Raw genomic sequence first — 18,026 nt, 5'->3', positions numbered from 1 at the left:
CAAAAGTTAGCTAAGAAGAAAGAACCATCGCTCCATCCAGCCAGTGCAGAAGAGGTGCAGACAGCCCCCCTTAGCTTAAAAATCACTGTCCTGCCCTTGGCAGTTTGCCTCCAGCTGCACACAGAGCCTTCTCCCAGGCACCTGGCTTGAGTTGTTCGAAAGCAGCTCTAACCACTCAGCAACAAATTTATCTGAAGAGGTGTCAAAATGTGGACCACCTTGACTAGGAGTGTCACTCTTGAGAAAGGAACCCAAGGGTAGAGAGCAGAAGACCAAACACGTGATCATGGTACCATTATGGATAGGGCCCAACAAGAGCAGATTTGTTAAGTTCATTCCAGCCCATGGAGCTGGAGGAATACCCAGCAGCCATCATAACTGAGCATTAAGGAGACAGCCCAGCAATATGGAAAAGGGTTCATGGAATGAGACAGCACCGTAAACTGGATCCCTCCTCCAATTAAAACCTTTCAAGACCATGGGCCTAACCAAGGCATAGAGGAGAATGCAGAGCAGTAAAAACACCATCTTGGGTGGTGGGATTTAGATGATTATTTTTCTAGTGTTCTGTGGTGTTTCCATTATACTATCTATTATCTTTTTTTTTTTTTTTCTTGATGGCATGATCTTGGCTCACTGCAACTGCTGCCTCCCAGGTTCAAGCAATTATCCTGCCTCAGCCTCCTTAGTAGCTGGGACTACAGGCATGAGCCACCATGCCCAGCTAATTTTTGTATTTTTTAGTAGAGATGGGGTTTTGCCATGTTGACCAGGCTGGTCTCAAACTCCTGACCTCAGGTGATCCATCTGCCACCGCCTCCCAAAGTGCTGGGATTATAGGCATGAGCCACTGTGCCCAGCCCACATTATATTATCTAATAATACAATGGGTGGATGACACTGAAAGCACAGGTAACAAAAGCAAAATATAGACAAGTGGGATTATCTCCATCTAAAAAGCTTCTGCATAGAAAGAAACAACAGAGTGAAAAGAAAGCCTGCAGAATGGGAGAAAATCTTTGAAAATTATATATTTGATAAATAAAAGAAACTCCTATACCTTAATATGAAAACAAACAAACACATTACCTAACTAAAAAATAGACAAAGAACTCAAATAGACATTTCTCCAAAGAAGACATACAAAGGGCCAGCAGGAATATGAAAAGCTACTCAACATCACTAATCGTTGGGTGTATTAGTCCATTTTCACACTGCTACAAAGGACTACCTGAGCCTGGATAATTTACAAAGGAAAGAAGTTTAAGTGACTTACAGTTCCACGTGGCTGGGGAGGCCTCAGGAAACTTACAATCATGGAGGAAGGCAAAGGGGAAGCAAGGCACATCTTACACGGCAGAGAGAGAGAGAGAGAGAGAGAGAGGGAGAGAGAGAGAGAGACTTTTTCTTTTAAATTTATAAAGAAAAGAGGTTTAATTGACTCCCAGTACTGTAGGCTTAACAGGAAATATAACTGGGAGGCCTCAGGAAACAAACAATCATGGCAGAAGGCAGAGGGGAAACAGGTACATCTTCCCATGACAGAGCAGGAGAGAGAGAGCGAGCAAATGGGGAGGAGCCACACATTTTTAAATGCCAGAAGTACCACAGTTTTAAACCATTGGATCTCGTGAGAACTCACTATCATGAGAACAGCATGGGGAAAACCATGCTGTTCATGATCCATTCACCTCCCTCCAGGTCCCTCCCTCGACACATGGGGATCACATTTCGAGAGGAGATTTGGGTGGGGACACAGAGCCAAACCATATAATCAGGGAAATACAAATCAAAACCATAATGAGATACCATCTCACATCTGTTAAGATATCCGTGATCAAAAAAAGAAAAAAAAAAAAAAAAACAGAAAATAACAAGCATTCACAAGTATGTAGAGAAATAGGAAAAATGGTATAGTCACCGTGGAAAACAGCATGGTGGTTCCTGAAAATATTATAAATAGGACTGCCATATAATCCAGCAATCCCTCTTCTGGGTGTTTATCCAAAATAATCAAAATCAGGATCTCAAAGAGATATTTGCACTCCCATGTTCATTGTAACACTATTCACAATGGCCAAGAGATGGAAACAATATAAATGTCCATCAACAGATAAAGAAAGAAAATGTGGGCTGGGTTGTAATTCCAGCACTTTGGGAGGCTAAGGCAGGTGGATTGCTTGAGCTCAGGAGTTTGAGACCAGCCTTTGTCAACATACTAGGACCCCATCTCTACAAAAAATAAAAAATTAGTTGGGTGGTGGCACGTGCCTGTAGTCCCAGCTACTTGAGAGGCTGAGAAGGGGGAAATGCTTGAGCCTAGGAGGTTGAGGCTGCAGTGGGCCAATATCATACCACTGCACTCCAACCTGGGTGACAGAGGGAGATCTTGTCTGAAAGGAAGAAAGCAGGGGACAGGAGGGAAAGGAGAGGAAGGGAGGGGAGGGGAGAGAGACGGGGAGGAGGAGGGGGAGGGGGAGGGGGAAGGAAGGAGAAAAGAAAAGAAGAAAGAAAAGAAAATGTGGTATATCCATACAATGGGATATTACTCAGCCTTAAAAAGGAAGAAAATCCTGTCACATGCTACAATGTGGATGAATCTTTTTTTTTTTTTTTTTTTTTTTTTTTTGAGACGGAGTCTCGCTCTGTCACCCAGGCTGGAGTGCAGTGGCCGGATCTCAGCTCACTGCAAGCTCCGCCTCCCGGGTTTACGCCATTCTCCTGCCTCAGCCTCCCGAGTAGCTGGGACTACAGGCGCCTGCCACCGCGCCCGGCTAATTTTTTGTATTTTTAGTAGAGACGGGGTTTCACCGTGTTAGCCCGGATGGTCTTGATCTCCTGACCTCGTGATCCACCCGTCTCGGCCTCCCAAAGTGCTGGGATTACAGGCTTGAGCCACCGCGCCCGGCCAATGTGGATGAATCTTAAGGACATTGTGCCAAGAGAAATAAGCTAGTCCCAAAAAGATAAATACTGCATGATTCCACATATATGAGATATCTAAAGTAGTCAAGCTCATAGAAACAGAAAGTAAAATGAAAAAGTAGAATGGTGGCTGCCAGGGGCTGGGGTGGGGGTGAAGGGAAGAATGGGGAGTTGCTGTTCAATGGGTATAGAGTTTCAGTCATGCAAGATGAAAAATTCTAGAGATCTGCTGTAAAATAATGTGCATATAGGTAACAATACTGTACTGTACACTTAAAATTTAAGAGTTTTTTTTTTTTAAAGACTTGGTGAGTTATAATCATATGCAAGTTTTAATAGCATCCTGTTGAAGATGAAATAAAATAAAATGAGGAGGTAGAAATCAATTATGTAACATTTATTATATATTACTATGTTATTTATTTATTTATTTTAAAAAATTTTTTAAATTATTTTTTGAGACAGATTCTTGCTCTGTTGCCCAGGCTGCAGTGCAATGGCACCATCCCAGTTCACTGCAACCTCTGCATCCCAGGCTCAAGCAATTCTCATGCCTCAGCCTCCCGAGTAGCTGGGATTACAAGAGTGTGCCACTATGCCTAGCTACTTTTTTTGCATTTTTAGGAAAGACAGGGTTTCGCTATGTTGGCCAGGCTGGTCTTAAACTCCTGGCCTCAAACAATCCACCTACCTCAGTCTCGCAAAGTGCTGGCACTACAGGCAGGAGCCACCATGTCCCGCTATTACTATATTATTTATTATATTATTCCTTCTAACTTATAGCTGAGGGCATTTGGGACAGGGCCTCCCATGAGAGCTTTTATAAGAGCCCTAAGCCAGGAGTAAGGAAAACCAGGAAGGGGCATCATAGTCCCACTTCTGACACCAACTCGCTGTGTGTGATTTTAGTCCAGCTGCTTCTCCCTCTGGCCTCAGTCTCTTCATCTGCCAGATAAACAGGTGGCATAGTGCCGAGAAAAGCCCAAGAGAAGCATAAAAGGTAACCTGTGTGTCCCCAAGGCTGAGCTTGGGACTGCGAGGGTGTCGGATTTGGCAGGAGATGGTGGCGGCAACACGGGTGAGGGTGGATTCTTTTCTGCCAAGAGGGGGCAGCTATCAGCATCCGTATCTTCCACCTGCACTTCCGGGTGCTCTTTCGTGGCAGGCACTGGGGGAGAGGAAGGAGAGGAGAAAGTCAGAGAGAGACAAAAGCCAGGTCCCAGTAGCCTGGCTGTGTTCTTGAAGAAAACCACAGAAAGCATGTTTGGAGGGGGGCTCTGATAGCTTCACTTCCCAATGGGGCACACAGAAAAGCTCCATGCAGGGGGTACAAGAACGTGGTGCCTGGGGTCCTCTAAGGGTCACAGCCACCAGCCCAGGAGCCATGAAAGAAGCCACAGAAGCCATAGGAGCTCCCCTACACAGCCTGGAGCCCAGCTCTCCTAGCTCTCAAAGCCCAGTTTGGTTTCCCTGCACTTGAGCAAGCTCCAAGAGCTGAGGCAGTGGCAGCCTCCGGAGAGGGTATGGGGAGCCAGAGTCCTGGCACCTGGCCTAGCACAGCCTGAGTCAGCTGCTTCCCCCACTCTGAGCTTCAGTTTCCCCACCCCAAGTTAGGGTGACCATGCCTTCCCAGGCATGTGGGGAGGAGCCAGAAGGCATAAGTCCTCACATTCTTAAAGTTTTTTTTTTTTTTTTTTTGAGTCGGAGTCTCGCTCTGTCTCCCAGGCTGGAGTGCAGTGGCGCAATCTCAGTTCACTGCAAGCTCCGCCTCCTGAGTTCATGTCATTCTCCTGTCTCAGCCTCCCAAGTAGCTGGGCTCGGCTCACTGCAAGCTCCACCTCCCAGGTTCATGCCATTCTCCTGCCTCAGCCTCCCAAGTAGCTGGGAATACAGGCACATGCCACCACACCCGGCTAATTTTTTGTATTTTTAGTAGAGATGGGGTTTCATCATGTTAGCCAGGATGGTCTTGATCTCCTGACCTCTTGATCCGCCCACTTTGGCCCCCCAAAGTTGCTGGGATTACAGGCGTGAGCACCCGGCAAAGTCCTCACATTCTTTTTAAAAACTATTTTATTTATTTGTTTGTTTTTGAGACAGGGGGTCTCACTCTGTCACCCAGGCTGGAGTGCAGTGGCACAATCGCAGCTCACTGCAACCTCTGTCTCCCAGGATCAAGTGATCCTCCCAGCAGCCTCCCGAGTAGCTGGGACCACAGACGCACACCACCATGCTCAGCTAATTTTTGTATTTTTTGTAGAGATGAGGTCTTACCATGTTGCCCAGGTTGGTCTTGAACTCCTGAGCTCAGGTGATCAGCTCAGGCTGGTCTCGAACTCCTGAGCTCTTCCTAAAGTGCTGGGATTATAGGCGCGAGTCACTGGGCCCGGCTGGCCTCACATTCTTGAAGAGCATCAAATGGAGACATTGGCGGGGTCCCTCCAATCAAGGGTAACAGACTGCGTAGTGTGTGCTACTCCCTATTTGGATACCTGCTTGGGTATGTCCTTGTTCTTGTACATGCCAGGGGCCCCCAAATTCATCAGCTAGCCTGACTCTGGACCTCTGAGAGGCCCTGTACTATGTCCCACATTCTGAGAATCGGGTCCTCTCCAGGGAGCCTGGACATGGCCCTACCTTGGGCTCCATCACCCACCTCAGGGACTGCAGGGACAGGTCTGCCCCACGTCCAAGGTCAGAGGATACTGAGAGGCTGGGCTGCTATTCCTCCTTCTCCCCCACACCTAGGGGGTCTACCCAGTAGTAGCTGGGCACAGGTGTGGGCACCAGCAAGGCAGGCAGGGATACACCCCCAAAAGAGGGAAGCGGGGGGATTTTGAAATAATTATATATGCGCTTTTTCTTTTCTTTCTTTTCTTTTTTTTTTTTCCTGAGATGGAGTCTCACCCTGTCACCCAGGCTGGAGTACAGTGGTGTGATCTTGTCTCACTGCAACCTCTGCCTCCCAGGTTCAAGCCATTCTCCTTTCTCAGCCTCCTGAGTAGCTAGGATTACAGGCCCCTGCCACCACACCTGGCTAATTTTTGTATTTTTAGTAGAGACGGGGTTTCACTATGTTGGCCAGGCTGGTCTCGAACACCTGATCTCAGGATATCTGCTGGCCTTGACCTCCCAAAGTGCTGGGATTACAGGCATGAGCCACCACACCCAGCCAATATGTGCTTTTTTTCAAATGGCCTTTATGAGAAAATACAGCACTCTGTTAAATTGCTTACACGTACTCTATAGTTTGATGAATCGAACCCTAAATCCTCTGGAGAAGAGGATGAGCAGGACTGGAGAAGTTGTTAAAAATGTAAGGGGAGCCAGGCACAGTTGCTCATGCCTGTAATCCCAGCACTTTGGAAGACTGAGGTGGAAGGATCCCTTAAGTTCAAGAGCAGCCTGAGCAACATAGCAAAATCCCACCTCTACAAAAATACGAAACTCAGCTGGTCACAGTGTTCCACCCACTTGGGAGGCTGAGGTTGGAGGATAGCTTGAATCTGGGAGGTCGAGCCTATAGTGAGTCAAGATCGCGCCTACTACACTCCAGCCTCGGCGACAGAGCGAGACCCTGTCTCACAAAATAATAAAAAATAAAATAAAATGGAAGTAAAATCCAGCTTCTTATTACCTTGTCTGTAGCATCTAGAATAATCATATGCTCTAGCACAGCTGGGTCAGCCCCCTGTGTCAACGCGTCCCCGGAAACATTTCCCCAAGTGTGGGGCTCCCAGAGACTGGGGAGGACAGGAGATGTTCTTTGATGGTACAGACAAAGCAAAAGATAACCTAGAATAAGAATGTTACTCCCAGTCAGGCGTGGCGGCTCACGCCTGTAATTCCTGCACTTTGGGAGGCTGAGGCAGGAGGATCACCTGAAGTCAGAAGTTCAAGGCCAGCTTGGCCAACATGGCAAAACTCCATCTCTACTAAAAATATAAAAATTCCCCAGGTGTGGTGGCATGTGCCTATAATCCCAGCTACTCGGGAAGCTGAGGCAGGAGAATGGTGTGAACCCAGGAGGTGGAGCTTGCAGTGAGCCAAGATTGCACCACTTCACTTCAGCCTGGGCAATAGAGCAAGACTTCGTCTCAAAAAAAAAAAAAAAAGTTACCCCTCTTTTAGTGAATAGCCAAAGAGGAAGTCTCAGGTCGGTGCCTCTGTGGCCTTAGAACCTCTCTTACACAGCCTAATCCCACTTGCAGCTAAGAGAGCAGGCCCCAGATTTGCACCTTCAGTGGGCCCATCCGTCTCATTAGAAAACAGCAATACCATTGTGTTTTCATTTTATTTGAGGTTATTTTTATTTATGCCTCTGTTTATGGCAAGCAATGCTGGTTTTCCATTTGAATAGTAATAAGAAGTTTTCCTATTTAAATATACTTAGTTAAATAAAAAAGAGAATCCACTGAAAGAAAAATAGTAAGCAAATAAAATTAGAGTTGGGGGTGGGCACGGTGGCTCATGCCTGTAATCCCAGCACTTTGGGAGGCTGAGCCAGGCAAATCACCTGAGGTCAGGAGTTCAAGACCAGCCTGGCCAACATGGTGAAACCCTGTCTTTACTAAAAATACAAAAATTAGCCCGGCAAGCTAGCGCACACCTGTGGTCCCAGCTACTTGGGAGGCAGAGGTTGCAGTGAGCTGAGATGGTACCACTGCACTCCAGCCCGAGCAACAGAGCAAGACTCCGTCCCCCTCCCCGTCCAAAAAAAATAATAGAATTGGTACAGATTTAGCAGTTATCAGGGAGTGGCCTGTGGAGGTGGGAACTGGGGAATGCTTTGAGGTCTTTTTATTTTGTTTCCTTTCTTTTCTTCTTCTTTTTTTTCTTTTTTTTTTTTGCAATTCAGTATCCTCAATGATAGGGGTAGGCTGCTTTGGCATAGTAGATTCAAGGCTTGCCTAGAAGGTGGAGGCCGGGGTGGCACCCCTTACTGTTGGATGATCTGTGTGCCACCTCACCTCCTCTCTGTGCCCACCTCAAGCCAGGGAGAGGAGAGAAGGACAACAGTGGATGTCTTCCCATGAAATGTTCTGTCCTGCCTGACTGGACGGATCTCAGAGGCAGCCCTGCACCGTGTCAACCACAGATAAACAAGCCAATCAAAAGGGAAAGCAGGCATGTCTGGCTTGGGTTAAGTCAGAAAGTGGCAGGAGTTAGTCCGGGGTGCCAGTATGTCCCTGAGCTCTTTGTCTTCAGGCAGTGAGCAGTGGCAGCCCAAAGGCCACTACGGGGACCTTGTCACAATCAATGGATCCAGACAGCCCTCGCTCCACCCTAGCCTCTGAGGATGCCTGTCTGCACCTGGAGCTTCTTTCCTGAAATGGAATTTGCTGAGCGGCAAACTTAAGGTCAATGGGTTCTATCTGCAATCAGCACCCACATTCCTCTTCTATTCCATTTCCCTCCTTTCATTCCCCTCCAGTCTGATCCCAGACTCCCTGTCCGAGCCTCTTGGCCTAGAGATCTGAGCAAGTGACTTGTTTAAACTAAGGTGTGAATGATTACCTATATAAAAATGATGTGCCTAAAGAAAGAAATGTATGTTTAACCTGAAAAAATGAATTGCTGGCCAGGCACGGTGGCTTATGCCTGTAATCCCAACACTTCGGGAGGCCGAGGTGGGCAGATCACTTGATATCAGGAGTTTGAGACCACCCTGGCCAACATGGCAAAACCCCGTCTCTACTAAAACACAAAAAGTAGCCAGGTGTGATGGCATGTGCCTGTAATCCCAGCTACTCGGGAGGCTGAGGCACAAGAATTGCTAGGAGGCAGAGGTTGCAGTGAACTGAGATCACGTCACTGCACTCCAGCCTGGGTGACAGAGAGAGACTGTCTCAAAAAAAAAAAAAAAGAAAAGAAAAAGAAAAAGAAAAGAAAGAGAGAAAGAGGAAGAGAGAGAGAGAAAAAATAAATGAATTGCTAATTGTAGTGGAATTTTAGGCATGAAGAGAAGGGGGCTAAAACCTCTCAAGTCACTACCACAAAGCAGGATGAAGGTATTGATCGGCAGAGGAAGAGGAGATGGTTTTCCATAAGCACAACTAGTGGTCCACACCATGACCACAGCACCCAGGGAAGAAGACAGCCCCAGCCATGCAGAAGCACATGCCACAGATATGAGCATGCTGGGTGGGGCAGGATCGTGCTACCTAGTCGGCGGATGGAGCTCCTGGTCTCCTTGGCGAAGCTGGAGTTGGACAAGCTGGTTCTCCGGGAGGTGAGGACAGGGATGCGGGTGACTGGGACACGGTAGCTGGGCACATTAGGGAGATGCTCTACCAGGTTTTGGAGCGCAGAGGCAGGGGCCACCTGGCCAGGTAGCTGGTCCTGGACTAGGCAATTCAGCTCCATGTTCTGGCCTGGTGTAGCCATGGTGCTGGGGCCAGAGGGTCTCAGGCAGAGGTGCGACCCTGGGGACTGCAATTAGGAGCACAGAGTTGAGGGAGATGATATGTGGGGGTCCTCCCACCAGCCTAACACGACCAGCCTGGTGCCTACCTGCATTTTCAGCAGTGCTACCCAAAGCCAGAAGCATGACTCTTGTCCCTGGAGTTCAATGTCTAATGTGTCATCAGGTCCTGTGGCTGGCCACCCAAGAGCACCAAGGGACAGCCCAGGAGGCCCCCAACTTCTCATGCCCCCTCCACTTACCAACCACCAGCAGCGTTTCCCAAAAATATTAGAATCAAAGAACCCAGAACTCACAGACTCTCAGATTCCTAGACCCAAAGAACCCAGGACTCAGACATTCTTAGCCTGGTAGAATTTTCCAGTCCAAAACAGCCCTGGAGGTCAATTAATTTCACTTCCAACCAGAAGCAGTAACTCTTCCTATGGCCCTGGTTCCCCAGCTGGGCTATGCATTGGAATCACCTGGGAAGGTCTGACGATTTCTGTTACCCAGGCCCATTCCCAGAGATTCTGATTCAATGACTGGGATGAGGCCTGGCAGCAGGAATTGTTAAATCTCCCCAGGTGATTCCAATGGGCTGTCAGGTTTGAGAACCAGGGCTCAAGGCTATTGCCCCTCAAACACACACGTGCAGACAAATCACCAGATCTTATTCCCATGAGGAGTCTGATTCAGCAGGTCTGGACTGGGACCCAAGTTTCTCATTTCTAACCAGCGCCCGGGTTAAGCCAAAGCTGCTGGGTCTAGGTCCATACTTTTTTTTTTTTTTCCTTGAGATGGAGTCTCGCTCTGTCACAAAGGCTGGAGTGCAGTGGTGCGATCTGGGCTCACTGCAAGCTCCGCCTCTTGGGTTCACGCCATTCTCCTGCCTCAGCCTCCCAAGTAGCTGGCACTACAGGTGCCCACCAGCACGCCCAGCTAATGTTTTCTGTATTTAGCAGAGATGGGGTTTCACCATGTTAGCCAGGATGGTCTCGATCTCCTGACTTCGTGATCCGCCCACCTCGGCCTCCCAAAGTGCTGGGACTACAGGTGTGAGCCACTGTGCCTGGCCAGGCCCATACTTTTGAGTGCAAATGGCTATGCCTCAGCGTTTCTCAGATGTGGGTCCCAGACCACCTGCTTCCAAATCACCTGGGGAAGGGGCAGAACCAGCCGCACCGAACCAAGCCTGCATCTGTTTGCTCCTGGTCTTTTTCATCCATGTGGGGACCCAGCCCTAGGCCTGGACTTAGTAGGAATTCCTATAGATATGTGTTGAAGTTAACAAAGAACCCTTTTCAAAGACCAAGTAGGGAGCAAGCTCAGGACACTCAGGGTTAGGACACCCAGGGTTAGGACACCTGGGTCCAGTCCCATTTCAACCGCTCGCTGGCTGAGACACATCCTTGTCCCAATATTGACTCCTCCCTCAGTGCCAGCCACAGTTTGGGATGCCTTTGACACATTGTCTCCCCTACTCTGCCCAGCAACCTGTGACCTAGGTACTATTATTGCTCCATTTTTCTTGATTTGGAAGTCATGGTTCAGAGAGGTCACAGAACTGGCTCTGGGTCACACAGCAAGGAAGAGAGAGAGGAGCCAGGAGTGAAATGTAGGTCTGTGCCTTGACCTCTTGGCCAAATCCGCACACACAGAACCTCAGCTTTCTCATCTGTAAAATGGCCTGTCTGCCTCACAGAGCGGCTGAAGACCCATGGCGTGGGGAAGGTGGAGTGTAAGGCATGCAATACCCGCCAGCCTGGGGTTGGGGCCCGCCTGTCCCGGCTCCAGGGCCCAGCTGTTGCTGGACTCCTTGGGGCTTTTTCTCCGCCATTGCTTGAGTTCTCAGGATTGAGGGCAGGGTGGTAAATCACAGCAAAATATATGTGCTGGGTACAGCTGGAGATCAGGAAAAGCTCAGAAAGAGACGTGGAGTCCAGGACACTCTGTTAGCAAGTTCTGGTTCCAGTTTTCACTCCACATGTGATGTCTGAGCCAAACCCTCACTGGGCAGTAGCCCAAGCGCTGCATCCTCATTGAGCAGAAATGGCAAGAGAGGCTGGCAGGAGGGACTGGCTGGGAGGGGCTGGTTAGGAGGGGCCTGCAGGAGGGGCTGGCAGAGAGAGGTTGGCAGGAAGGAGTTGGCTGGGATCGGGATTTCCCCGGCCCCACTGGGAGTCCTGGGCCTCAGTGCAATTCCTTAGAGCCTTTGAGATATATCAGTAGGCTCTGATAATGTGGCCCCAAGACACCAAGGATGGGATTTTCCTGAAGACAGGGTGGCTGAGGGGGCAATGGGGGGGAGGAGATGGAGGGAGAGGAGGAGGGGTTGACCCTGCACGGAGGCTGCCTCCAGCCTGAAAGGACCTCAGATATTCTTGTGCAAACCACCACCACCATCACCACACCTACCTCCTGAACTGGCAGCCTTGGCCTCAGCCTCAGGCTCCTCCTTGGTCTCCGCGTGGTCCTGGTGTTCCTTTTCAGTCTCCTCTTCAGCCTCCTCCTTGGCCTTCTCTTCAGCCTCCTTCTCGGCCTCCTCCCCAGCTTCCTCCCACAGCTTCTGCAAAGATAAAGTGGAAACAGGAACTGTAACCATCAGCCCCCAGCCCTAGTCTCAGCAGCTCCTGTTAGATCTGCCTTCAGGAGTCCACACGGGCCCAGTTCTGCTTCTTGCCCTGTCCAGCCAGTCACGTCCTGCCAGCCCACCTTCTGGGCATCCCGGGAGTAGCCTACAACCTGTAGAGGGCAGTGCACCCAGGACCTACGGGTCCTAATAGCTGGACGTGTCACCTGTGATGAGGGACACTCTCTTGCAGCCTGGCACATGGGGGAACAAAGCATCCACAGCACCACACTTCACAGCGTGCGAGCCCTTTTGGGTCCTCCTACAGGCCCCAGGGAGGTGTCTGTAGCCCCGTCGCACACAGGTGGCCACTGGGACCCAGAGTTGGGAGGTGACTTGCCCTAAGCTAGACACCCACAGGAGGACTCGAGCTGGGTCCACCCGACTCCCAACGCATGGCCTAGGCCACTATCTGACCCCTGCCAAGAAGGGGTCTCACAGGACCTGCCACCCTGCCCCCTCTGTCCTGTGGGCATCTTACCAGCCAAAACTCCCCCTGCAAGCAAAGTGGACAAGGTCCCCATCCTTCCACTGATGCCAAGCCAGGCCTCAGAGGTGCCGGTGCCTGGTGCTTCTCATACCTGGTCTGAAGCGCTCTGGGGCCAGGTCCTGTCTTCTTCGCTCTGGTCCACGCCCACCTGCGACGCCACACAGCTATCCAGCAGCACCCTGTGACCCGGGACGGGGTGGGGGTAGGGGGCAGGAGAAAAGGACTGGGTTACGGGTGTTAAAGGTTTCACCAGCCCTGCTGAGGGCCACACTCTGTGTCAAGAGTGGAGGGCACAGAGATGCCCAAGAACAGGTCTCACCCTCAGGAGCCTCCAGGGCAGTGTCCTGCTAACAATCTTCCCATCTGAGACATGCACTCAGCAAGGCACTGTGAAGGACATGCCACAACTCTGCTAGGAAGGAGGGCTTCCTGGAAGAGGTGGCCTGTCAGCTGAGCCTCCAGGATGATGATTTTACCACAGAGAATGGCGGGGAGGAAGAGGTTGTCCAGGAAACGGGAGCAGCATGTGTGAGAAATGCATGGAAGATGGTTGGAGGAGCTGTCATCTGGGGTCTCCCAGTCTCCAGGCAGTCTTGATGATGGGTAGAGCATGACAAAAGTGAGGCCCAGAGAGGTGAAGTGACCTGGCGAAGTCACACAGCAAATTGTCCCAAACCACACAAATCTCAAACCCAAGCCCTGGTTCTTCTCATGCCATGAGATCAGAGCCACTGCAACTGCTGAAGATTTCATGGGTGCCGGGCCCAGGCAGCAGGCACATAGTGATAGGACCAGGGGTGAGGCTGCAGTGGGCAGGGAGGGCTGTGGCAAATTGGAGAACCCATGTCCATTTGAAGGCAGCAACGCCCACTCCACTGGAAAAGGGGGCCAGGTGGCCAGATCATTCACAGAGCCTGAAATAGATGTTTCTAAGGTGAAGTTGTCTGATGTTTAGATGCTGATAATTCAAATTAATATATCTTTATTAATATGCTGTAGCCAAAAGAATCTGTCTCCTGGCTAAATTAGATGTCCGTGTGCAACCTCTGGGTTAAAATGATGACTCAGGACTAGGAACTAATGTGATTTTTGTAGTTAGGATTAGTTCCTGCTTCCTAACAGTCCCTCCCCACCCCTCAGACTCCTGTCATCCAGGGGTTCACAGAGGATGCTCTGGGTGTCTGCCACTCAGGAAACCTGAATGCATCATTCTCTACCCAGAGGGTCAAGTCTCAGCCCTCCCGAGCAAGGACGGTGGGGTAGGAAGGTGGGGACGGGATTGTTGCCTAGTCAGTCTGGAGCCAGCTGCTTGGCAGCAGAAATCAGTCGGTAATCACACTGCCACAGCGGCTCCTGGGCTGTGTGCCAGGCACTCTGCATGCAAAGTCTCCCCAGATCCTCCTCCAAATTACCCTGAGAAATCTATAAATGCGGTACACCACAGCAACAAAATCATATGATCATCTCAACAGATGCAGAAAAAGCAATTGACAAAATTCAGCATCGTTCCATGATCAAATCTTTCAACAAATTACGTATAGAAGGAATGGACCGCAATACAACAAAGGCCATGTATGACAAACCTACAGCTGACATCATACTCAATGGTGAAAAGCTGAAAGCTTTTCCTTTAAGATCAAGAACAAGACAAGCATGCCTACTCTCACCAGTTCTTTCTTTTTCTTTTTCTTTTTTTTTGTTTTGTTTTTTGTTTGTTTGTTTGTTTTTGAGACAGGGTCTTACTCTGTCACCAAGGCTGAAGTGCAGTGGCATGATCATGGCTCACTACAGCCTCAACCTCCCGGGCTCAAGTCATCCTCCTGCCTCAGTCTCCTGAGTAGCTGGGACTACAGGCATGCGCCACCACTCCTGGCTATTTTTGGTTTTGTTTTGTTTTGTTTTGGGTTTTTGGTATTTTTAGTAGAGACAGGGTCTTGCTACATTGCCCAGGCTGGTGTCAAACTCCTGGCCTCAAGTGATCCTCCCACCTTGGTCTCCCAAAGTGCTGGGATTATAGATGTGACCCACCACGCCTGACCCACTCTCACTTCTATTCAATGTAGTATAAGAGGTCCTGGCTAGTGCAATTAGGCAAGAAGAAGAAATTAAAGGCATCCAAATTGGAAGGGAAGAAATTAAATTGTTCCTCTTTGCAGATAACTTGATCTTATATATAAAAAAACCCTAAAGATTCGACCACAAAAACTATTAGAACTAATAAACCAATTCAGTAAAGTTGCAGGACATAAAATCAACATAGAAAATTCAGTAGCATTTCAATATGCTAACAATGAACTATCTGAAAAAGAAATGAAACAACGCTATTTACAATAGCTATAAAGTAAAATAAAAAGCTTAGGAATAAATTTAATCAAGAAGGTGACAGAACCGTATGCTGAAAACTATAAAACATCAATGAAAGAAACTCAAGAAGATTGCTGGGTGTGGTGGCTCATGCCTGTAATCTCAGCATTTTGGGAGGCTGAGACAGGAGGATTGCTTGAGCTCAGGAGTTCGAGACCAACCTGAACAACAAGGCAAAATCCTATCTCTGTAAGATACAAAAACTAGCTGGGTGTGGTGGCATGTGCCTGTGGTCTAAGCTACTTGGAAAGCTGAGGTGGGAGGATTGCTTAAGCCTGGGAGGTGGAGGCTGCAATGAGCTGTGATTGCACCACTGTACTCCAGCCTGGGCAACACAGCAAGACCCTGTCTCAAAAAAAACACAAAAAACACAACAACAACAACAACAAAAAACCCTACCCACATTGATTGAACACTACTTAAACATAAAATCTGAAACTATAAAACCACTTGAAGAAAATATAGGGGAAAATCTCTATGACATCGGTCTAAGCAGTGATTTTTAAAAATATGAACCCAAGAGCACAGGCAATGAAAGCAAAAATATACAAAATGGGATTACATCAAACTAAAAAGCTTCTGCACAGCCAAGGAAACCATCAACAGACTGAAGAGACAACCTACAGAACAGGAGAAAATACTTGCGAACCATAAGTTGAATAAGGGGTTAATATCCAAAATATATAAGAAACTCAACTCAATTGTAAGAAAAAACTGATTTAAAAAAATGGGCAGAGAATCTGAATAGACATGTCTCAGTGTCTCAAAAGGTGACATACAAATGGCCAACAGGTATATGAAAAGATGCTTAACATCATGAATCATCAGAGAAATGCAAATCAAAACCACAATGAAATATCAACTTCTCACCTGTTAGAATGGCAATTATCAAAAAGACAAGATAGGCCGGGTGCAGTGGCTCACACCTGTAATCCAAGCACTTTGGGAGGCTGAGGCGGGCAGATCATGAGGTCAGGAGTTCGAGACCAACCTGGCCAACATAGTGAAACCCTGTCTCTACTAAAAATACAAAAATTATGCAGGCGTGGCAGCACGCTCCTGTAATCCCAGCTACTTGGGAGGCTGAGGCAGGAGAATTGCTTGAACCCAGGACGCGGAGGTTACAGTGAACTGAGATTGCGCCATTGTACTCCAGCTGGGGCAACACAGTGAGACTCTGTCCCCCGCCCCTGCCCAAAAAAAGACAAGCTAGCAAGTGTTGGTGAGGATGCAGTGGAAAGGGAACACTTATACGCTGTTGGTGGGATTGTAAATTAACACAAGCATTATAGAAAAGAATACGAAGTTCCTCAAAAAGTTAAAAATGGAACTACCATATGATTCAGCTGTTGGGTACAGATCCAAGGGAAATGAAAACAGTATGTTGAAGAGATGTCTGCACTCCTATCATTGCAGCATTAATTTTTTTTTTTTTTCAAGACAGAGTCTCGCTGTGTCGCCCAGGCTGCAGTGCAATGATGTGATCTCGGCTCACTGCAACCTCAGCCTCCCGGGTTCAAGTGATTCTTCTGCCTCAGCCTCCCTAGTAGCTGGGAGTACAGGCCCATGCTACCACACCCGGCTAATTTTTGTATTTTTAGTAGAGTCAGGGTTTCACCATGTTGGCCAGGCTGGTCTCGAACTCCTGACCTCAAGTGATCCACCTGCCTCGGCCTCCCAAGTGTCTATCAACAGATGAATGGATCAAGGAAATGTCCTATATATACACAAAAGAATTCAGCCTTAAGATGAAGGAAACTTTGTCATTTGTGAACCTTGAGGACATTATGTTAAGTGAAATAAGCTAAACACAGAAAGACACATACCATATGATCTCACTTATATGTGTAGTATAAAAAGGTTGAACCCACAGAAGGAGATAATAAAATGATAGTTACCGGGGCTGTGGAGGGGCGAGGGTTGGAGAGATGTTGGTTAAAGGGTACAAAGGTTCTGCTAGATAGAAAGCATAAATGTGAGAGATCTATTATACAGCATGTGACTCTAGTTAATAGCAATGTATTGTATTTGTAAAAATTGCTAAGAGTAGATCTAAACTGTTCTCACCACAAAAAATGATGAACATATGAGGAAATCTGTATGTTAATTAGCTCGATTTAGCCATTCCACAATGTATACATATTTTAAAACAACAATTATACACAAAAATATATACAATTTTTGTCAATTGAAAAAATAATTAGGCTGGACACGGTGGCTCATGCCTGTGATCCCAGCACTTTGGGAGGCCGAGGCGGGCAGATCACTTGAGGTCAGGAGTTTGAGACCAGCCTGGCCAATATGGTGAAACCCGCCTCTATTAAAAATACAAAAATTAGCCAGGCATGGTGGTGCATGCCTGTAATCCCAGCTACTCAGGAGACTGAGGTAGTAGAATCGTTTGAACCCAGGAGGCAGAGATTGCAGTGAGCCAGGATTGTGCCACTTGACTCCCTGGGCAACAGAGCGAGACTCTGTCTTTAAAAAAAAATAAGCAAGAAAAGAAAAAATAATTAACTTTTTAAAAGAGCCTAGGAAAAAAAAAAAAACAACAACCAAATCTCACATAACCCTGACAGATCGGAACTGTTACTGCTCACATGCAAGCTGAGAAAACAGAGGCTCAGAGAGTTTGGATGGCCGATCCACGGTCATACCGCCTGTGCAAGGTGGGCCTAGATAAGATACTGCATCCCTGACCCCAAGGCCACGTGCTTAATGCTCTGTTTCACTGCCTGCCTCTGAAGTATTTTGGAGACTGTGCCTTCTACACTAAGAAGTCAGCCTTGCACAAATGGGTTAAAGACAGGTCTCCGGCTGCAAGGGGGATGACTGGATGACTTTCCTGAAATAGATACAGGGTCTGTCTCAGCTCTCTGCCTACAGCACAAAGGCTCAGAAAATGAACTGCCCACAGGCCCAGCCAGAGGCTTCCTGGGGTCCTGCTTATTCCAGTATCAGACCAGAAGCCACTGTATGGCCTTGGGCAAGTCACCTCAAAGCCCTTGGGCTGCCTCTGTCTGCTCATCTGTCAAACGGGTAGGATTTGCCTGGCCTGTGCAGCCTGACTTATTTGAGTAAGATCAGAAGGGCCAATGAGAATCTCATAGAAAAGTCAAAAAAAGGACTGCCAGGTGTTGTTCTGGTGATTCTTCCGGATTCGTCATCACTAAACATTGGGAGCAGCTTTCCTTGTAATGCCAAGAATCCCA

The 18,026-nt window shown here is 48.2% G+C and overlaps 1 protein-coding gene across 1 annotated transcript in view; it reads right to left on the bottom strand.

Annotated features, from left to right (window-relative positions):
- The window catches only part of CNGB1 (cyclic nucleotide gated channel subunit beta 1), an 83,944-nt gene that overhangs the window by 44,103 nt on the left and 21,815 nt on the right, over positions 1-18,026 (bottom strand). Inside the window, exons 14-16 of the mRNA XM_021932041.2 lie at positions 12,542-12,629; positions 11,747-11,897; positions 3,931-4,093 (exon numbers count right to left, since the gene is read on the bottom strand). Coding sequence (XP_021787733.2) covers positions 3,931-4,093; positions 11,747-11,897; positions 12,542-12,629 — 402 coding nt within the window. The remainder of the gene's footprint in view (positions 1-3,930; positions 4,094-11,746; positions 11,898-12,541; positions 12,630-18,026) is intronic.

This window comes from Papio anubis, chromosome 18 (assembly GCF_008728515.1).
Source record: "Papio anubis isolate 15944 chromosome 18, Panubis1.0, whole genome shotgun sequence".
NCBI lineage: Eukaryota > Metazoa > Chordata > Mammalia > Primates > Cercopithecidae > Papio > Papio anubis.
Note: the sequence above shows the minus strand (reverse complement) of the source record. Positions and strands in the feature narration are given on the sequence as shown.